General features: G+C 36.6%; 1 protein-coding gene across 2 annotated transcripts in view; it reads right to left on the reverse strand.

Annotated features, from left to right (window-relative positions):
• crfb1 (cytokine receptor family member b1) overlaps nucleotides 1-23,861 on the reverse strand; it is a 38,701-nt gene that overhangs the window by 1,978 nt on the left and 12,862 nt on the right. For both annotated transcript variants that reach the window (XM_016439910.1, XM_016439909.1), the window contains 5 exons: nucleotides 14,973-15,142; nucleotides 14,642-14,799; nucleotides 12,954-13,113; nucleotides 6,528-6,652; nucleotides 4,795-4,977 (listed from right to left, as the gene is read on the reverse strand). In XM_016439910.1, coding sequence (XP_016295396.1) covers nucleotides 4,795-4,977; nucleotides 6,528-6,652; nucleotides 12,954-13,113; nucleotides 14,642-14,799; nucleotides 14,973-15,142 — 796 coding nt within the window. The remainder of the gene's footprint in view (nucleotides 1-4,794; nucleotides 4,978-6,527; nucleotides 6,653-12,953; nucleotides 13,114-14,641; nucleotides 14,800-14,972; nucleotides 15,143-23,861) is intronic.

The following is a 23,861-nucleotide window of genomic DNA, read 5'->3' on the forward strand; positions in this document are numbered from 1 at the left end:
GTTGCATTTTAAAAATGTTTTCCCAATCAATCCTAGACTCCTGCTCAAAATGATAAATTATTATAAGGACAGCTACAAAACAACAACAACAATAAGCCCGCGAAGCTGTTATTGTTCCATCCTGACAGATGACAGCTAAGTGGAATCCCGGAAAATAAACCGTGGAACTTTGACCAATGAGAGAACAGTTTACTCGCGCGTGACTTGCATTAACAAATTTGGTCCATTTAGAAACTTTGCCGTGTGAAAGCGAACCGCACCAAGAATAAAAAGCAACATTGTAATAATTTTAATCCCTGTTTCGGAACAAAGCAAGCGATCTACAGGTGTGAAAGCACCCTTATTTATATATAAGCGATATCACACCAGCAGCAAGAGCAATATCACACAGTGCTGTTTTTGTCACGAAGAACACAAGTGCAAATCATAGACTCTAGGGCTAGGCTATAAGGAGCAAATGTGATTTTATACAACAGTTCAGTAAACACGTTTACATTGTGTTATATTTTAAACACAATATTGTGTGTTTTTGTTCAAAGCCCATTCATAGTGAGAGCCGTTTCCTTGATTCCTGAATGAATCAGCCGTTTGAACGAATCGAATCGAATGAATAAAGACATTTACCGCCACCTGCTGGTAGTTTTAGTTTCTTCTTTAGAGTATCATTTAATTTATTTAAAAATAAAATAAATAAAAAAAACATTAAAGGGATAGTTCACCAAAAATAAATAAATAAATAACAAATTCTGTCATCATTTACTCGCCCTCATGTTGTTTCAAACCTGAATGACTTGCTTTCTTTTGCACAACATAAAAGAAGGTATTTTGAAGACTGTTAGTAACTAAGCTGTTTTGGTTCCCAGTGACTTTCATTGCATGAACAAAAAATACTGAGATGTTTCTCAAATCATCTAATTTTATGTTCCATAGTTTATGTTAGCCTAAACATTTAACACAAAAATAGTTTTAAATTATCTTTTGGGGGTATTTTCACAGCCAAATTTAGTTTGCGATTAATTAGATTAATTAATTGCAGCACCCTGTAATTAATAATCAAACATAGATTTAATATAACAACAAATAAATTTGCAATTTAAAACATAATAATATGCATTCTTTCATCAATATTACACATTATTTAAATATTACTTTAAATAATTGAAATAGCATCTATGTTGATACGTTTTTGGCCTGTCCCTTACTATGATTTTTCTTTTTCAGTACAACTTTTTAACTTGCAAAATGAAGGCAAAATGACATAAAAATCACATGTGCATATTGTTTGAAATATAGTCTCATTGTTAAGCAATGTTTTTGGCATAAGTATGCATTTTTTTCTATAAAATATAATTCATTTTATTGGTGTCCCCTGATTTCATGTCAGCCCTGTTACCCTCATCAAAAAAAACTTGTAAAATGTACATTCAAGTGACAATTTCTAGGAGGTTATATAATCTCTCAACCAGGATTCCTACACTTAAAACACAAGCATGTTGTAGAAGCTCTCACTTTTATAATGCTCTACTATAAAAGGGGGGGGGGAATCATGCATTGTCAATACTGTTACCATTTTCAAAATGTACATTTAAACTATTATTTATTACATTTAATATAATTAATATCTACAAGTAAAATAATTTCAAAGTGTACAACGTGCTTTTGTGAACTTGACTATTAGCTAGAAATTAGCAAATTAGTTTGAAATTGTCAGACCTGTTACTTTTCAGGGTAACAGGTTTTGACGTGGGTAACAGGGATAACATAGATTAGGTGTCACTCTGTTTTTAATGAATGTCTGTGTAAAATGTAAACATGTTTAAAGGTCACCCTGGGTGTAATTTTGAGCTAATGCCTATATCATTCAGTGGATTAGAGCACGAGTTACATTTTAGTTAGTATTATTGGTATTGTTACTATTACTATTGTTGTTAATGACCTGGGGCCTCGTGTATTAAACTCTCCGTAGATTTCATCCTAAAAGTGTACGTACGCACAAAAGCTAGAACCTGCGCAAAAATCCCTTTATAAATTCCAGTCAGGGGAAGATTGTGCGTACGTGCATCTCCACCCCGACTCCACCCCGAAATCACCATATATGCCTAGTTACAATGCCTAGTTTTACTATGCATAACCTCATCTGCATATCATTTCTATGCATATTCCCATCCACGTGTCACCATGTTTAACACCGTCAAAGGTACAAGACGTTAGGGAAATATGAGATACGGACAAAATGCCATTTGTGCCACATTAACTTTTATTGCCAAAATCATCCAGAATGTTTTAGAATATATCAAAATATCCATAAAAACAAAACTGTTTAGTTCTCAGATAAATAGCCTATTTTAGAATATACTTGACCTCATTCTTTTCCACTGGCCAAATAATTGTTTTAAACAATTCAAATAAAATAAAATTGATGCAGTTTTGCTGAAAAGGTGTTTTAGCTATTTTTTTAGCTATTAAGATCTAAGATCTTGCTGCCAGGAAGAATCTACTGATGTCATGGATCAGTGATAAGCCTCCCTCCATCAAAGGCTGGCATTCAATCATTAGGGAAATTATCCCTCTGGAACTCTTGACCTGTATTATTCATTCTACAACAGATGCTTTTAATCGTATATGGACACCATACCTTAACTGCATAAATGCTTCTGTGACATTTTGTGGCTTGGTATGACAGTGTTCCTAGAGGTGTATAGACAATTCTTGTATTCTCCCCAGTTTTTATTGTTAATTTTGATCTGTGATACAATGCTCTGCTTGTCATCTTATGTATAATTTAGTTTTTGTATTCTCTTTTGTTGTATATCAGGCAGTGTGTGTGTTACTGTTTTGTATTGTGTTGAAAGTTATACAAAAATAAAATAAATAAATAATAAAAAAAAAGCCTATATTTATTACAGTGTAAATACAATTTGTCTGACTCTGCGCATCACTGACAAAGTATTTTAAAAAAGGAAACATGTTACTGTTTTGTATTGTGTTGAAAGTTATACAAAAATAAAATAAATAAATAATAATAAAAAAGCCTATATTTATTACAGTGTAAATACAATTTGTCTGACTCTGCGCATCACTGACAAAGTATTTTAAAAAAGGAAACACGCAAATCTCACTGTTTTTTTTCCAAGTTGTATCCTTCAAATACAGTGGTCATAATGTTGTGGAGATCTCTGTGCAGTAGCTATTATTCAAGCCGGACAAGACCGTCGACCGCCAAATCCAGCAGTGTTCCACCATAATATCGAAGTAAGTGTGCATCATTGATCATTGTTCTCGCTAAAAAATTCTCATAACATGAGATCTGCAGTTTAGTTTAAATATGAATTATTATAGCACTCCTCGCTGTCATTAAACATTGCATGCGGCAGGAAAAGTGATTAAGCGCATCAACTACAAATATGTCTAAATTCATATAATTTTGGTTTAACTTCTGCTTAACTATTTTATGTAATTTCAGTACTTATCTCCATTAATGAGTGTGGAATATTTAATGCAAATGCGTATATCGAAAAGAACACAGAGTTTAAAATCCTTGTTTACTTCATTACGTTTCTCACTCCAGGAAAAAGTACAGTCAAGAGAATCCATACGGTGCACACATATTTACACCAAGTTTATTTTTATAAATCCAGATACGTGCGTGGAAAACAGCTTGTGCACATTTCTATGCCTATTTTGTGTGTACGCAATGTTTATATATGAGGCCCCTGGATAGGATGGTCAGTCTCAATAAAACTAATTTTTTCCCAAAAACTCATTGTCAATAATGCATCCATGTAAATTCAATTACAAACAAGAGCAGCAAGGTGACTGTAGACCTTCACCCCAGTCTTGCAATGTTCAACAAAGTCAAGATCTTGGTCTGGTTTCAGATGATCACAGAAAGACCAAGATCTGATCATCTTCCTTGCCTAATAATTGAACCAGATCAGTATATTTGAAGTTCTGTGAGGGGACACAGACAAACAGATGGAACACCTTATCTAATTACAATGCCCTTAAAACATTAGATCTCTTAGAAATGTAATGTGCTAAATCAACAATGAACTGACTTTAACTGAAAAACTGACTGTTTACTATTGTCATACAACTATGCTAAGTAAGTGCAAAACAATATAATGCAATTTAAAATGGTAAAACTGTTCAGTATTATGTAAACAAATATGTGCAGTGTGCTGAAGAATGTGTGTCCTGGCATCCCTGTTATTCTGGTCAGTCCTGTGACTATGACGTCAATCCTGTTACTGTCATTAATTTCATAAAATTTAAAAAAATTACATTTGATACAGACTTCCAGCTTTTTCCATTGTAACTTTAGATATATATTTTAATATCTCTCTTGTAAAAATATAAATTTTTCTTAACTGACATGTGGTCATCCTTAAAATTAGGATGTTTTTGGTCGTCTGAATGACAAATATAAAAATATAAAAAAAAAAATAAAAAAATTTGAAACAATCCCAGTGAAAAGAGGGACTAAAATGCTGCTCATATATGTGAAAACTATCACACAGTTCTAATTAAACTATAGTATCTAGTAACGCTTGTGTCGGTAACAGGGTTGACAAAAATACCAAAACATGAGGTAGAAAAATAGCCATAAAATAATAAATTACATAGCCTAAGATGGCACAATACAATTTCTTGTCATTTTAAGGTGTCTTCATTTCATGGATATTTAAAAAATGCTGATTAAACTTATTTTATCTTCTAATTTTTCCAAGTGGAAAAGGCACCGATTTTGTGGAATGACCCATATATATGTTTTGAAATGGGTATCAGACAGACCTTGTTGACATAGTTTTCCTCGTCTTCAATTTGCTTGCCTTCTGAATCTTCCTCTGCATTCAGTGGGTTGTTGTTTTTGGTGGGATGATTTTTAGATACACTGATTAACTGTGACTCAGTCAGTGATACTCTCTCAGATAATGTCTGTTCAGGAATCAGATAGTACGTTTCAGTGATGTTACCCTAAATGAGGAAAAAAAAATCAATACAGAGAGATACATGAGACTTAGTCAAAATGATGACTCTTGCTCCAACTCTACTAATAAAAGGTTTGGACGCACTTGAAGGGATATATGATTTTCATTATGTACATTGCATTTGCTCACATAATATTGTAACAGTTTGTGTTAAAAAGAGTGTAATCAGACTTCAGCCACTAATATGTTTTAACTGAAATTGTGCACAAATGCTGGGGGATATCAAAACATCTCCAGTGTCAACACTTCAGACTCCAGAGGAGACTTTAAAGTGGACTTGCTCACAATCATTACCAATGCAGTTCAACAATTCACTGTTTCTCGAAAGCATAGTTCCAACAAACAAACAAACAGCAGTGCAAAGTTGTGTGGTAAGGTTGGAAGTACAGTATAGCTCTCGGCCTTAGAAGGTTCATTTTATTATTTATAATAAATTCCATTTGCCACCACAAACAATTTGGCAGAATTGTGAAGGTGGATCATGAATGGGTACTTGGTAAAAAGCCACCAAAATGTATAAATATTATTAAAATATTAAATATTACTTTTATTAATTAAAATAAATAATATATATATATATTTTTATTTATAACATTTTCTTGTACTATAATATGTGACCCTGGACCATAAAACTAGTCATGAGGGTCAATTTTTCGAAATTGAGATTTATACATCATTATACATTATACATCATTACATCATACCACTTTCCATTGGTGTATGGTTTGTTAGGATAGGACAATATTTGGCCGAGATACAACTAAAAATCTGGAATCTGAGGGTGCAAAAAAATCGAAATATTGAGAAAATCGCCTTTAAAGCTGTCTAAATGAAGTTCTTAGCAATGCATATTACTAATTAAAAATTAAGTTTTGATATATTTACAGTAAAAAAAATATCTTCATAGAACATGATCTTTACTTAATATCCTAATGATTTTTGGCATAAAATAAAAATCTACAATTTTGACCCATACAATGTTTTTTTTGTCTATTGCTACAAATATACCTGTGCTACTTAAGACTGTTATTGTGGTCCAGGGTCACATATAGTTATGAAATATATACAATATTTAAATTTTGCCAGTCTATCAGCATAATTGCAAATGTAATTTAAGTCTCTGATTAACACAGTGGTGTTTCGTTTAAGTGAATCATTCAAACAACATAAGGTAAGGGTTAGTAAACGATGATAGAATTTTTGGATAAACTATGGCTGTAGCAGAAACTCTTCCAATGGAGAATCAACAATACAAGCCTATGTAATACAATACAGCTATGCTGCAGCTTTGCATACACATTGCTTTTTGGTGCAATGTGAAACAGGTGTCAGAATAAATTTACTGTTATTGTAATTTACTGACATTTATTAGCCAGGCAACCTTACTATGCTCAGTAACAATTTCTTAAATGTTCTAGGTAAGAAAAGGTAAGGTAAGAAAAACTAATGTTGTAAATAAAAGATGAATGACAAATTACTGATGATAGCAAATGCAGAATATGGCAAATGCTGTATATGAATGTAGAAAAGACTTACCAGTGATTTAAGAAGAGTGGTCTTGGGTTTACATATAGATCCAGTGTAAACCAGACTCAAAGCAAGCACCAGCACACCTAAACCTGACACTGCCGCTCCCAGTGACCAACTCATTAAATAGAGCACTGCAGAAAGAGAAACGTAGAATACAATCAAAAACATTATATCCATGCAGTAGCTACAGTTTTTTTCCTGGATAACACTGAGCACACTGACTGGGGTGGGACTCAAATTTAGACCTCAGTAGTTTCTCACTAAAACAATACAGCATCACATACAGCTCTAAATTCCACTCTCAATCATTTTTTCCCATCTGATGTTTTGCCTCATGAATGCTTAATAGTGTTATAAATCCAATTCATGAGCTTGACAAGAGATATCCATATGTAGAACACTTTAACTGCATTAAAGTTATCAACACGTTTTTGATCTTCTAAAAATGGTCATTTGTTTTTATTATTAAGCTTTGCAACTTGCATTTTTAATATGAACAACTCTGATAATACATCCTTTCTCTTTTCAAATCCACATTTTTCCTAATACTGCTGCTGAGGTACTGTTTTTCACTTTGACATCATTTTCTCTTCTGCCGTACATGGTATCATAGTATCTGCCGTATCTCTTTTGGAAAGTTGTGGAATTACAATAGTGGATTATTAATCTTTTTAATTACACTTATACAAGTAATAATGAATTTGATGATATCTGTAATTTTATCAAGACTACTCAATTTCACTTGCACAAAATTTAAATATATATATATATTAATAATGAATTTGATGATATCTGTAATTTTATCAAGACTACTCACTTTCACTTGAGGAAATAAAAAAAAAAATATATTACTAAAGTCAGGAAAAAAGAAGAAATGTCCCCTTTTCAGGATGTAGTAACTTAGAGATAATTTTGTAAAATCCAAATAAGATCTTCGAAAGGGTATAAACAATGTTTTTCATACTTGTTCAAAAAAATCATAAGTCTTGCACATACACCTGTGGAACGATCCTTAAGACACTTATGGTTTACAGGCGGTAGGCAATTAAGGTCACAGTTACAATAACGTAAAAGACAGTAAAGAGACATTTCTACTGACTCTGAAACACCAAAAGAAAAATGCCCAGGGTCCCTGATCACCTGCTGAACATGCCATAGTCCTGCTGCAGGAAGCATAATGACTACAGATGTGGCCAGAGCAATAAAATGCTGCTATATCCATAACGTAAGAGGCCTAAGAGGGAGTCAGGAAAGACAGCTGATCGTCCTTGCAGTGGCAAACCAAGGTGACCATGTATCCCTCCAGAAATGTTTGGGAACGTGCAAATGCCTTGGTGGAATAGTGAGGTAACATCTCACAACAAAAACTGTATGTTTAAGATACAGAGAACACTCTACAGAGATATCTGTAATTTTAATTTGATTATAAGAAGGTAATTCTGAATGGCCAAAAATTAATTTTTACTATTCATAATTCTAATTACAGAGATCTATTCAAAATTAAAATACAAACATTTGTGGATGCCAAAAGCCTCGTGGTTAGTGCGCCGACATATAGTTTGATTCCTATCTCAAAGTCCTTTGCCGATCCCACCCCCCTCTCTCCACCCAATGGAGAGTCAGCTCTCTACTGTCCTGTCCCAATAAAGGCAGTAAACGCTTGTAAATATAACTTAAAAGAAAATACAAACATCTATATGTTATTTTTTTAGATATTTAAATGTTATGACTGAGCCATTTATTGTTATGTAGCTGTGTATATTTTTTTGTGTTTGTGCATGTGCATCTTGTGTGTGTTTGTGTCTCCAGGGATGATTTGATGGAGGCTGCGACTGATTCTCCTCCACTTTCTGTCTACTCCGTATTACCGTGTATCATTTTGTCATTCTGCTATTTAGTGTCATTTTGTAATCTCTCGTCATTCATTCTCTTCTGAGGGTCGTGCCAGAGAAATTGTGATGGAAATTGAGAGTGTGCTTGTAATTGTAATTTATGATATTTGTTTGAAATTTTTACTATTCACTTCAACATATCCCTTGTTAATACTTTTTGTACATAGTTCCCTTCCGAGGGAACATCGAACTGCGTCCTCTAGCGGTCACTATGGGGAATGCCTTCAGCGTGACCGGTGTCTGAAGCATACGTCTAAACCCGACAATAACATTGGCCGGCGACAGTTAATGACGTCATTACCAGCGTGACCACAGTATAAAAGGGCGCCGGAAGAACACGTCATCTTCTTCTTCATCTTCATTGACCGTATGTTTATGTTAGCGGTAAGCTAAGCACGACTAGGAATGCATGTTCCATCGCCAGAAGCTTTGCTCTGATACCCACAGTTTCATATGGCTCGCGTGTTGTGTGTGGTGAAGAGCAAGTGCGTTCTGCTCTTGAGGGAGTTGAATGCGCTCGCTGCATTCATTGCTTATTTCTTTGTGAGGGACAAGCTTGAATTGAACATGCTCGACTCATTCATACGGCTCGCGTGTTGTGTGTGGTGAAGAGCAAGTGCGTTCTGCTCTTGAGGGAGTTGAATGCGCTCGCTGCATTCATTGCTTATTTCTTTGTGAGGGACAAGCTTGAATTGAACATGCTCGACTCACGTGGAGACGGCTTGTTCTCATTGTAATGCATTTGCTGGACTACTGAGAGGGGAGGTGAGTACTTCACCATTTACCCGAGTTTGTAGATTGTGTTTGCATGAGTATGTTCGCCTCTCACGGGAATAGCGATGCATTCGCGGCAGTGGTTTCCATTTTCGCTTGATTTCCGATGTAATCTAGCGCGTGAGTGGAGTGCGTTTAGCTCCAGCGGGAGCTGAATGCACGCTGCACGTTGCAGTGAGAATTGTCTGCCCAGTGCCCGTGATTCACGGTTGATGGGCAGAACATGGAAAGGACCTGACGGGAAATCTTTTCCCTATCAGTAATTTCCTGCTGTATATATATAAGGAATTGTATAATGTGGATATCTGTCTGCAGTTGTTGGACAGATGATTTATATCATGTCCTTATCAGATAACCACATTATACTGCACTCCAGGAGCCCATCCCTCCACCTGACTGAGGTTAGGCAGGAGCCTCCTGCGATTCCATTGCAGTCTCTCATGCTGGACCTATGACGTTTTTGGTTAGTTTCTATGTCTCATAGAACTACCTACTGACAGTTCGGACCCAAGTGTTCTTCGGATGTTACTTGGACCTGTCTTTGTACCTCTGACTTTGTTACAGGGTTAGGACCTCTACGAGTACTTCCCCTGCTGAAGTCATCCACACGCTGAGCATCTGTGCACTTTCTAATATCCTGTATGGTATGGGTTACGCACTGCCAGCCTCGTATCCTTTCTCTGAGTTGGCTCAGGCTCTTCCTGAGCAGGGTGTTTGCTACCAAGGACCTGTCGAGTTAGTTCCTTTGAGCAAGCTCATGCAGAGCTGGCGGTAGCCCCCTGGGTGACAGGCCAAGGTCTAGTTTATTGTTCTAGACCAGAGGTGGCGAACGTCGGTCCTGGAGAGCCGCAGCCCTGCAGAGTTTTGCTTCAACCCTAATCAAACACACCTGAACAAGCTAATCAAGGTCTGAAGGGTTACTAGAAAGCTACAGGCAGGTGAGTTTTAATTAGGGTTGGAGCTGTACTCTGCAGGGCTGCGACTCTCCAGGACCGGAGTTCGCCACCGCTGTTCTAGACGCTTGGCCGTATCCCCTTAAAGGAATCTCTTTGTTTCTAATTCCAAGCCTTCGAGCTCTGCCCTGGGTTCAGGCGTTCCAAGCCCAGCCTTTAATAGGTAAGTTATTGGGGTATGCAGCTCAGGCCTTTGGGCGAAGGAGATAATGTCACTGACAGCCGTCAAGGCGTCCTTGGGGCAACTCCCATAACTTTGGTAGAGTTTGTACTTAGTGCTTGCCTTGGTGCTTGGCATGCACTCCCCTCAGCATGGCAGAGTGGGCATACCGTTCCCCATGGCAACCTCTAGAGGATGCAGTTCGATGTTCCCTCGGAAGGGAACGTCTCAGGTTACGTATGTAACCATGGTTCCCTAAGAGGGGAACGAGACACTGCATCCTCTAGAAGCCTCGCCATGCTTCGGATGCAAGCTTCAGATGAAGAAACAGATGACGTGTTCTTCCGGTGCCCTTTTATACTTCGGTCGTGCCGGTAATGACGTCATAGGCTGTTGCCGGCCAATGTTATTGTCGTGTTTAGATGTATGCTTCAGACACCGGTCACGCTGAAGGCATTCCCCATAGCGACCGCTAGAGGACGCAGTTCGATGTTCCCTTCTCAGGGAACCATGGTTACATACGTAACCCGAGATGTTTTAATAATTAAGGGGTAAGTAGGGAGTGTAAATTGGGGCAGTCATGGCCTAATGGTTAGAGAGTCAGACCTGTAACCCGAAGGTTGCGGGTTCAAGTCTCAGGTCCAGCAGGGATTGTAGGTGGGGGGAGTGAATAACCAGCGCTCTCTTCCACCTTCAATACCACGACTGAGGTGACACGCTGAAGGCATTCCCCATAGCGACCGCTAGATGGCCCAGTTTGATGTTCCCTTCTCAGGGAACCATGGTTACATACGTAACCCGAGATGTTTTAATAATTAAGGGGTAAGTAGGGAGTGTAAATTGGGGCAGTCATGGCCTAATGGTTAGAGAGTCAGACCTGTAACCCGAAGGTTGCGGGTTCAAGTCTCAGGTCCAGCAGGGATTGTAGGTGGGGGGAGTGAATAACCAGCGCTCTCTTCCACCTTCAATACCACGACTGAGGTGAGACCCTTGAGCAAGGCACCGAACCCCCAACTGCTCCCTGGGCACCGCAGCAATATGGCTGCCCACTGCTCCGGGTGTGTCTTCACGGTGTGTGTTCACTACTGTGTGCGTGCACTTGGATGGGTTAAATGCAAAGCACAAACTCCGAGTACGGGTCACCATACTTGGCCACGTCACTTCACACCATTTTCTTTGAATTGACATCTTTTCACTGTGATTTAGGAAGGAAAGTACTGGGGCTGACTCTCAAATTAGACTTTTACTAGTAAGAATAAAAAAAAAAAAAATGGAAGTCAATGGAGACACTTCACTACACAATAGTAAATTGTGGACAAGTGAGCCTCTAGCTCTCTTTCATGTTCAGTTTAAAGCTCTGCATTTCAGCCCGAGCCTGACGGGGCCCCATCTTATTTTCAACCCTAGGAACATTGGCTTCGGGCCAATTTTCAGGTCACAGCTCACAGGCATTGGGGCAGTTTTAGGCTTCTCATTATTTTTTATATTTTAGACATCCATGAATTAAGGTGATGGAAAAGATGTGCTGAGCTGGTGAAAACAACACGAAACCATGCTACCATGACTGTCAAGACCAGCTATCGTGGTGTTTAATGTCCTTGCCAGCAGCAGAAGCAGCGAGTGCGCCTTCAGCACAGCTGGAAGAGTTAAGAAAGGATTATTATATTAATTGTTTAATTAATTGAATTAATTGTTAATTGAATTACTTAAATATATACCATAATGAGCCTTTAATATTTAGGTTAGCCTATTCCGTGCTCAAGTGCAGGCATGAAGCTTGCCGCAAAGCACTGGCAAAAGTAATGACTATGAATGTGTCATGGGAGAAAAAAATAGTAAGGAGATATTTTTATTCTTTATTTTTAAACTAGTGTTCTAGTGTGCTGCAAAGATGCAACTGGCAAATGGTTTGTTTTAAAGCAGACATTTCAATATTTTTATAGACATATTTCTCATGTCAGTGAGGCAAGCACCCTGTATGCTATATGTTTCAGTTAATTTTTGTGCATATTCCATTTTTTTAAAGTTCTAACTAGTAAAAGTCTAATTTGAAAGTCAGCCCCAGTACTGTCCTTCCTAAATCACAGTGAAAAGATTTATTTATTTATTTTTTTAAATAGTGTCACTCCCTACTTATTAACACTCCTTACATATTAACAATATGTACTTACTACAGGGATATGTTTTAGTTTAGGCTTGGTTGCTTGTCGACTTGGTTTTATTGACAGAGTTTCATACAAGAATTTCAATTTTTAGTCTATTTGAGCTTAATAACTCTTCCTCCACTACGAGTAATCCTAACTCTTTGACAAGCAAAGTTCAAGTGTTTGCTTTCAAAGGGACCAGAATTATACCTGTAGACAAGAGGTTTTAGGAGCTACAGCCATTTAATTTTGGATATGATATTTTTGACTTCCATGATGCTTGAGAGGTTGATTTTTTTATGAAAAGAATTTTAAAGTCTGAAAAAAAAAAAAAAAACCTGACACACACACCAAGGGCTGGCATTATACACATGGCAAATGTTTAAATGACTGTATGTTAAATAGTTCTGCTGAATTAATTCCAGAGGTAATTAAAAAAATATGGAGAATATAGTTATATAGAATATAGCTATATAGAATATAGCTATTGTTAAAGGTATTTTTCTTACTTCCTCTTGGCTCCTCTTTACTAGTGTATTCACACTGCCAAGCAGATGGTTGAGTGTTGCGGTTGAAATTGATTTGGGGAAGTACTTTAACACAGTACTGATTACCAGGCTGAAGATTCTGCAGGACATACTGTTTACTTGACGTAGAGATCTGGTTGACCTATATGATTAACAAGACAACAGTAAAAGACTTTAGAAATTCAGCTGATGTGATGTTACAAATAGTGCTGGGCGGTATACCGGTTCATACCGAATACCGGTGTTTATTTTTGTCATGATATGAATTTTTTAAATACCGCAATAACAACGTTTAAGTATGTCGCTTAAACAACGTTCGGAATGTGACACTGTTTGAAAGGGGTCCCTTTTCACTGTTGCACTGTGGTGAGGGAACAGCTGTATGTGTTACTAATGATTGTTTGGAATTATAAATATGAGCGTAGTTCGTATGTTAATATTACATGCACTTTTTTGTTTATTGTTTTTTTTTGTTTGTTACTCAGACGCAGGTAGTGCGCTGCATGAGACAAAAAGGTAATATAGCCAAAATAACCGCATAGCCGCTCTTTAGTGTAGATGCATGTTGATTTTACCAGACGATGTCGTGATTATAAATGAGAGTGACTCCTGGTTAACGTATTAAAAGGGGTCGTGTTTAGTCACTATTTAGTGTGGTATTTTTTGACAATATTCACTCATCATGACAGTAAAATAGGGCATTCTAAGTCAATATACTGCAGTATTTCCTCTCTCAATCAGTAGAAAATATGGTTAATACCCGGTCATGCATGGAAAAAAATAATACCGTCATGTACCGTGAAACCGGTATAATTTAGAAAACATACCGTGATATAATTTTTTTATCATACCGCCCAGCATTAGTTACAAATATAGATTTTAACAATCAAGGAATGTGTAAGCATTCAGTAATCAACAGTAATTAAATTAAATTGAGTATTAAATAATATTAAATTATTAAATTGTTGAATTATTTTGCAATATCTTCAAATACAGATTAATATTTATACTTTATAAAGTGATCTCAACCAGCCTAAACTAATAAATGGTTAAATCTCATGAAAACTGTAAAACACTAAATTAATTTGTAAATAAATAAATGCTGGAATAACACACAGTGATTAAGAGGTGTGTAACTTCCATATTAGCCTGGTTCTGTCAACATTGAACTGGCTCCCTATTAAACGGTGCTGATTACTTATAAAGTCTTAAAATTATTTGGCGTCTCAGTATTGCTATTGCATTAAAGGGGCCATATGATGCGATTTCAAGTTTTCCTTTCTCTTTGGAGTGTTACAAGCTGATTGTGCATAGATAAGAACATCAATGGAAAGGTTATTTATTCAGCTTTCAGATGATGTATACATCTCAATTTCAAAAAAATGTACCCTTATGACTGGTTTTGTGGTCCAGGGTCACAGATAGAAAATAATGGTCCTAAAATAGGCCTAAAATTTTTACATTAAAAATCCGATTTTTGTGGAGAAACTTGACTTGGACATGTTTTCATGAGATTCACCCATTCACTACACCTCACAGCATTAAACAAGAGGAGAGTTTTCATGCTGAGTTTCAAGGAAAAAAAACTGTGAAATTAGCAAAGTCGGCGATAAAACTTAACTTATTCTGTTTGAGCAAGTACAAAAGACTCCTTTCACAGGGATACTTACCTCATTCTGTCCAGCTTTCTTCCAACTTATATTGAAGGACACAGAATTATAAAACGGATGCAGCTGATCTACTTTCCTTGATTCACTGGGTACAGAGATGCTGATATTCAGACAGTGTCCACAGCCAGACAGAAATATAATGGGTGGACCTATGATTGCTAAAAAATAAATAAATACATACAATGAAGTCCATTTTATAAGACGAAAAAACTACAGTAGATCTTGACAGACCTGCACATGCAAACTGACTAAGAAAATATGACTCCGTAAATGTATTAACTGTAAAACTATCTTCATGTCACAAACAACACATAGATATTCAAGTACTTACTGTCTTCATATGGTGTAATGCTTTTATTAACTATCGATGATGGCATGTTGTCAATCGATGCCCAAAGAAAGAATGTGCAGAATGTATAGATGTCCTTAAATGTTTCAGAGACATCTACTGTCATATTTCTTATGTTCAGTCGCAGACGTTGAGGTTTTCTGTAAGAACAGCTATAAAAAAATAAATCAATAAATAAATTGTCTCATTAGTAAGATGGCCATAACAGTAAAAAATGTTGAAAAAAATGTGTTTGACATTTTGCATTTGCGCTAGGAGAAACTTCTTCAAATTTGTGTGATACTGACAAAAGGAGAGTTGTCTTTTACCGTTACAGTGGGTTCAGGAAGCATTCACACCATTAAAAATGTCTAAGTGAGCTTTGCTTTTTGTGGACTGTGGAATTTTAGCTTCAACCTTCCAAACTGAATGGAGAGCACTGGTGGAAAGTGACATCTGGACTCTAATCTAAAATACTGAACTTTCTCTTAGGTCCTGCTGGAAAATGAATCATGACACTAAATCCTAGATCTCTGGCACTCAGAAACAACGACTCTTCAAGGACACTACTATATTTTGGCTCTATCCAAGTTGCAAACCCTGAGCATAATGTTGCCCCTAGGGGTGCATAATATAATAAAATAAAATCAATATTGCAATATGCCTTGTTGCAATGATCAAATCACAAAGGCTGGAATTTAAATAAATAAAAGCACTGTGGGTTTCACAGTGAACTGTGTGCCACACTGTGTTCATTTATAGATGTGCGACTCATGATACAATGTTGAGCATCTCATTGCAGCTCAGTTCATTTACTGTGAAACAAGCCACTCTGAGTAGATGCCTGGTTAGCAAACAAACTAATTCTCAACCAGTGCTTTTCTGAATTGTTTCAAAGAATTTGCATCTCAGGTTAGCATTTCTTGAGTCAACAGTGCACTCAACAGAACCTGTCTCTTACGGACAGGTTCATGATGCTGAGAACCAATGATTGAGCTGATACGAAGAGCACGAGTGTACCGGGGTTTGACTGATTGGGCGACATGTAATGTTCTAATGCATGTAAGTACAATTGCAGAAATAATTAAATTAAATAGAAAATATGTTCGTTTATGTCTTCATTGTATGAGACAAATTAATTACCTGAAAGGAAAAGTTAATTGGAGGCAATTAAAGAAAACACTACACTGTCATTTGTGTCAAATCAACCAAATTGCAGACTTATGTGGCTCACTTTTCAAGGGTTCATGAAATCACGTTATTGGGTCAATATCAACCCTATTAGGTCATTCCGTGTCAACTCAAGCAAAGGTCCCCTATTTTTTCTGAAGAAAGATGAACGTATAGTGATGAAAGCCAGAATATTAAATGTCATGGGTGAATATTTACTGAGTAATCCACTGTTTTGTAGAGGGGGGTCAAAATGGCCATTTTCACCTGAGATTCAGAGCCAATTTACAGGGGGGTAAAAATTACTTCGGAAAGATGGCAGCATCATAAAGTTACTTTTACACAGAGATTGGTAGGTCTGTTAGTAAAATCTGTTGACTTTAGCAGTCTTTGTTCCTTTATGTTTCAATGGTGACCATTCAAAAAAGGGGAAAGAGCACTTTTCAAATTTTTTCTCCAAAGTTTGCAGGCCTATAACTCAAAAAGTATTAAAGATATATGAACTATTCAAAATGTCAGTATTTACTGTCTGTCTCCAAGATCTGCCTAAAGTAAGCATCAGTGATGTCCATCTTATTGCATGGCATTGACATGCCTGGTCACCTGCTCCAACACGCACGTGGGGCAAGGGATTCAAGCTCTAGGCCTACATATTTGCACATTAACAACTAGTTTAATCCAATGTGTTGTGCTGGCAGCTAGCCTTTTTTGTGATAATTGCATTATCAGCTGTATTAACTTTCTCCCCTTTCCCCCTTCTAATAAAGATCAGGGCACATGTGAAGTCATTGTGCTACAGGTCCATGAGGAAAGCTGAGAAACCTCACAGTTCGAGTGTATGGTAAAGCTAGGATTGATAAGCCAACAATTATAAGCTTGTTACTTTAATAACCCGGCGTTTCTAATGCTCCTGGGGGTTTTGTTAAGGTAATTCATGTTTAATATAACTCTTAAATTAGTATATAATGAAAAGAGTGGCTAAAATTGGCAGGTGAGTTTATCTTTCTGGTCCCCATTCGGGTTCTTGTTCATGTTATAAGCTTGTTACTTATTATAACCCGGTGTTCCTGATGTTTTCACTCAGGTGGTTAACGGACTCATTTTCCACAGCTGCATTCTCTGGTTTCTCTAATTGTTTCACTCATCCACTTTAACTCCCCTGTGTATGTATGTGTAAGTGTGTATGTTTGATAGAATAGTTTGTGTCAGTGTTTAGTTGGTGCACAAATTACATGAGTTTCTGGTTCTGTCACTGCTTGTGGATAATGTCACCTTAACAATTCCTGATCTTGCTACATGCTCTAATAGTACTATAAGAAAGTTATTTTCTATGGCCACGAAAATATAATTTCTTAGAGTTGATATGAAATTACACTGAATGCAACTCAACAAGCAACAGGAAGCGGTTACCAGCTCTTCAGACCACAGACCCAAGAGACACCTGACACCTGATATTTTTAGAGACACATTTCATTTCATTACATCTGCACATGCAGACCAACGTGCTGTACAATCAACATTCAAATACATAAAATACAATAAAACAAACAAGATAACCCAACTTGTGTATCAAATAGTGTAGCCAAATGATACACAAGTTGGGTTATCTTGCATTACAACTAATGAAAATAGATTTTGTTTAACACAAACCTTAAAAATGTTTACAGTTATGACAGTTGTAATTTCACGTGGCAGGCCATTCCAGAGCCTCAGACAGGCAACAGCAAAGGCTTGATCCCTTTATAACTTAGGAGCTTATTAGTTGATCTTAAAGACCTAGATGTTTGGCGAAATGTGATGAGCACAGACACATATGCAAGAGGCAATCTATGCACTGCTTTAAAAACAGAGCAATACCTTATATTTTATCCTAAGGGCAACCGGCAGCCATCTGAGTGAGGAGAATAGGAGACATATAGAGAAAATCAAGTTTCTTTACACTCACAAGCAGCCAGTCCACCACATTCCTGAATTAACTGCAAGGGTGAAAAAAAATGCCTGAGAGGACACCACACAAAGAACATTACAATAGTCTAAAGAGACAAAATAAAGGCATTTATAACCTTCTCTAGATCTTCAGTCGAAAGAATTGACTTTAATCGAGCAAGATGCCTGATCCGGGGAAAAAAAACTGCTCTTAACCACAGCATGATCTGCTTGTCGAATCTCACTTCCGGGTTAAACACAACCCCAAGATTACTTATTTGGTTGTGAAGTTAGGCTGACCATAGATCAAAATAATTAACAATTAGGGCTGTTGCGATTCGTCGATTTTATTAGACTATTCGATTTTTAAAAATCCTCGACTTCATTTTGCTTGTGTCGACTAACCGGCAAAATACCGGAAGTGGCGCATTTCACAGACGAGAATCCATAAAACACATTATTAGACTGTTTCCCAAGGTTGCATGATATATTAAACCCATTTAAAAATAATAATTAAGCATAATTGTGAATTCACAAATGCTACGATTTAATTAAATAATTATATGCGATGCAGTTCTAATACAGTATATGTGCTTTAATTATTTACATGCGTGTAGGTTAAGTACGTGTGTCACACAGCGGCTCCATTCACAGTAGTTCCACAAGAACGGTTATCATTTACATGTGTGGAGCGACTCAAACTCCATCTCTGCATTTTGTTGTGAGTTTGGGTTTATTATAACGTTCATCTGGAAACGCATCATGTGCCATTTCATCAGATTTGTAAGGTAAATCATTTATAAATCTACACCAGGGGTGCCCAACCCTGCTCCTGGTGATCGACTGTCCTGCAAAGTTTAGCTCCAACTCTAATCAAAGACACCTGCCTTTAATTTTTAAGTGATCCTGAAGACCCTAAGGAGCAGGGTTGGGCACCCCTGATCTACACAAACACAGGAGAATACATCGCGGTTTCAAAATAAACGCTCAAACCCTCACTCTGAGTTTACACATTTTGATGTCCACATATTGCCTCTGCAGGCCTTTGTTGTAATATGTAATGTACATTAGCTCTACTGTTTATAATACATTATGCATTTTAACAGTTTTGTTCAATAAAACCATATGATTTCTTGCTTTTGATACTTTATTTGAACTCATTATTGCCTCATTGCTATTATATATGTATTTTAAGTATTTAAGGCTATTGTTCACTTACATCTATTTTTATCACCACAAAAAAATTAATTATAATTATAGGGCCCTATGAAATCCATTTTATTTGTTATTATCTGTTTAATTTAAATTTTTCTATCCTCTGTTTTGGATAAATTAAATTGTATTAATCAAAAAGCCTGTCTAATTAATTGAGTTTTTCAGTTTTATCTTTACCAAATTCTGTTTTCTATTATTTTCTCGATTTCATTTTAATGGTTCCATTAAATGATAATAATCAAAAGCATCTCCAATTAATTGATTTTATTTTTAAAATTGAAAAAAAGTTTTTTTTTCGGGAAATTAATCGTTTAGATGAATCGATAAATAAGTCTATAGATTAATCGAAATAAAAATAATCGTTAGTGGCAGCCCCAGTAACAATATCCTGTGGCTGGCCCCAAAATCATAATCTCTGTCTTTCTTTCAGATGAATCCAGTCAGAGTTATATTAAAAATTGTCTTTGATCTTTCAAGCTGTTTCATGGCACACTTTAATGTAGCTTGCACCAACAGTTGTACACGGGAAGCAGTTCCGGGTGGATGATGTATGAGGTCAGCGCTGCGCATGCACCAGTGAGTTATGAGTGAGTCTCGTGAAAACCAACGTTTGTTAACAGGAGCAAAGGAAGCAAAGTTTCCTTACTTTAGCAAAGGAAAACCAGTCTCCTCTTGGCTTATATCGAAATCCTCCGACATTCTTCTTTACAAATCCTCGTTTTGTACTTCTAATTAGTGACCATTGTTTTGTTTTGATCTCTCCCCTGCGCTTCTGCATGCGTCACTTAGGAGTGCATGCGCAAAGCCGACCTCCATATGTCATCCGCCCGGAACTGCTTCCAGTGTACAATGTTTTTTATGGATGGGCGCATTTTAATTAAGTGCTTTTGGACAGATGCGTGCAACACCCGCTGAGTGCCATGAAACAGCTTGAAAGATCAAAGACAATTTTTAACATAACTCCGACTGGATTCGTCTGAAAGAAGAAAGTCATATACACCTAGGATGACTTGAGGGTGAGTAATTTATGGGCTAATTTTCATTTTTGGGTGAACTAACACTAACCTCTTTCAGACATGCCAAAAGTGACCTAAAAACACAATTCTCTAGGGATGCACGATATATCGGCCACCATATCGGTATCGGCCGATAAATGCTAATTTTTTCTGTTATCGGTATCAGCCCGATAAGAAAATTTGGCCGATATCTTAAAGCCGATAAATAATGCATTATTTCCTACAGAGACACTTCAGATGCATGCTGTTCGCCATGATGGTTTTGAAATGCTTGAAATATAACTGGAATCACTTCGAAAAGGACAATACACTTAAGTGCAACGTATGCTTTTATGTGGCTTTTAATGATGAGAACTTTTTTGTAATCAGGCTCTCAAAAAGTATATAAAAACTTGGATATAGATTTATCGGTCAACATATCGGTTATCGTATCGGCCAAAATTTTCATATCGGTGCATCCCTAAAATTCTCTCTTGATTTCAAAGGGAGGTACATTTTATTTTTATTTTTTACGTATCAATGGCACAAGTATGTAAATAAACAAGAAACAAACATCGAGAGTCTTAAAAAAAACTTTTGTGTGTGGAACTACATTCTTTCACTAGTTTGAAATCTCACGTTGGCAGTTTAACAGCTGAGCTCAAGCCTCCGTCACCAATTCAAAAATGTCACTTTAGAGTTGCTTCATTGAAGTTAAAAGATTATTGTATTATGTGCAGCAGTGCTTCCAACCTGTTTTTTTCCCCACGGCACAGTTTTGATAGGTAAAATATCTCATGGCACACCACTAAGCATTGAAATATATGCTCACACTTAAAGCAGGGTAGGTGATTTGGTTCAAAAACATTTTTTTTTGTTATGCTGGTTGAAAGTCACTTCGCATCCTGATAGCAATCACTAAGTTAAGTGGTCTAAATTTATTTATATGTATTTATATTATCTGCGGAAGGCATAGGACCATAAAATGGTCATCCGATCAAAATGTTTGGTCAGAACATTACGACAGGATGTCCTGCCTGCCTGTCAACATATGTATTTGTCCTTTGCCGTGTTTGCGCAGATATGATACGCTATATTGCCAAAAGTATTGGGACACCCCCCTTCTAATGAACAGGTTTGACTACTTTAGTAATTTCCATTAGAACAAATCTTTATGTTTAAGCATATAATGATATTCTAGGGACTTGTGTGCTTCTAATTTTATACCAACAGTTTGGACAGTTCTATTATAAAATGACAATGCATCTGTGTATAAGGCAGGGTTCAAAAAGAAATGACTTGACTGGTCTGCATAAAGCAAAGTCCTAGCTAAGTCCAGCTGAACACATCCAGTGTGACTTTGGCAGACCTTGAGCCAAAAACTCATCACCACACACCAATGACTTGTACATATGGGTAGAGTCAATTTAGACACGTCCTAAACTTTTGCAACAGAGATGGAAATACAATTTTAAATACATGAATTATGTTTCCATCTTTGTTGCCACAGTTTTAGAAGTGCCTTTTTCTGTTCTAAAGAAGTGTGTGTGGGGGTGCATGTATAAGCCAAGTTGGTGATTGGTGAGTTTTTGGCTCAACCTCTGCATTTAAAGTCACACCAGAGGTGTTCAGCTGGGATTAGGACTAGCTTTCTGCAGACCAGTCAAGTTCTTCCACTGATTGAATCAATAATTTATTTTTGAACCTTGCCTTATACACAGAGGCATTGTCATGTTAGAATAGAACAGGGTCCTGTCCAAACTGTTGCTATACAATTAGAAGCACACAATTCCCTAGAATATCATGATATGCTTGAACATTAGAATTTGTACTCATGGAAATTACTAAAGTAGTCAAACCTGTTCATTCGAAGGGGGTTCCAATACTTTTGGCAATATAGTGTACATCATGAACGCATTCCAGCGAGAATGAAAGGTGCTATTACTGTAATAGGTGCTCTGTACTGTAATGATTTCTCACCTGTGAATGAGACATGAGGTAATCTGACAGCACTGCATTCAATCCTCCACCAACGCTGTCTCTCGTCATATTGCAGGTTAGTCTCTAGTCTGCCTGAGAGCGTTCGTGTGTTTTGGAGGAGGCATAGCTTTGCAAAGTGATTATGCAGGAGGGTGTGAGCTTATTCTTTCAAAGCTAGCTTGTAGGGATGTAACGATATCAAAATCTCGCGACACAATAATATTGCGATATGAAGTCCACGATTCGATATTTATTGTGATATTTAAAAAAAAGACATATGAAGAATTGGAAAAAAAAACTGTACATTTTAAAGTTAAATTATTCTATCTAATGCAATTTGAGAGTTGAAAATTAAGAGCTCCAACCCATGTTCTTAACTAAGAAAACTTAAGTCAGAAAAGTCAGTGAATTGATTTGTACCTGAACTTTAAAGGGGACTCAACCCTCTTTTTATTTGTAATATACTGTCTCAGTCTAAATTACATTCACACTGGTGTTTTAGGAAGCCAAACAAATTAGAATATAATAAAAATAACAACAACAACATTAATAGCCATATATTGTAAAACAATTGCACTGTAAAATAAATAAAAATTAATATTTCATATGTATATTATTTTTGCTTTACATTACAGTAGGGAAATTACAATACTTCTTTCCTAATTTTTACACTTGAAAGAGATTATTTGAATTTGGACTGCATTTAAACCGTTAGCTGTCAGAAATTCACACTGCACTTTTAAGCTTTTATTATGACGGAAACGGCAGTAGAGCTTTTATTCTGAAGGAATAATAGTTCAGTGAAAATATGCTTACAAAAATATCCCTACAAATCTAGTGAAATGCTATAGTCATCTGCTGCAAAAATAAAGCCTAACTGGTGGCTGTTGCGTACCCAAACACGCACTAAACTCACAGCACGTGCGATAAACGAGTTAATTGTATTAATTCAGTGTGAACAGCGCCGTTCTCAGGTGCGGAAAACACCAGATCATGAGCCGATCGAATCCGTGTATCATTCGATCATTCGTTTTTTTATTTAATATTGAAAGTAGAAAAATGAGAAAACGGCTCTTTTGGTTTTTTCCAAAAAACGGAAAATGAGAATTCAGCTTAAATTTTCGTTTTTCATTCATAGGTGGAAAAATGAATAAACAGCTTGAATATTCGATTTCTACACGTGGGTAGATATTATCTATTTTATCTGTCATTTATAGTCATATGGTAAAATTTATATTTTTAATTGTGTAACGTTATACGTTCAAAATAACTACAAAATGTCATGCCTTTGATAAATAAAGAGAACAACAGAATGCGCTGCTCGGTCTCCTTGAGCATCTTTCTGGCGCATGCCACAAACATGAACCACAGCAAATACTTGTCTTCTAAAAGGCTTCATTTAGATTATTTTACATTAAATGCATCATATAAATCACTTTGGAATAAATCACAGTAGGCCTATGTATCATGATAAAAAAAGCGACTTTACAGTCTCTGGAAATACTTTAGGCTATAGCAAATTATTTCTCTGACCCCCTATCACTTTAAGAACCGCTGGTCTACACAGAAGAAAGACCTGTCTAGACTCTGCCCCGGTACGAGTTGT

Source organism: Sinocyclocheilus anshuiensis, unplaced genomic scaffold (genome assembly GCF_001515605.1).
Source record: "Sinocyclocheilus anshuiensis isolate Anshui unplaced genomic scaffold, SAMN03320099.WGS_v1.1 scaffold323, whole genome shotgun sequence".
Lineage (NCBI taxonomy): Eukaryota > Metazoa > Chordata > Actinopteri > Cypriniformes > Cyprinidae > Sinocyclocheilus > Sinocyclocheilus anshuiensis.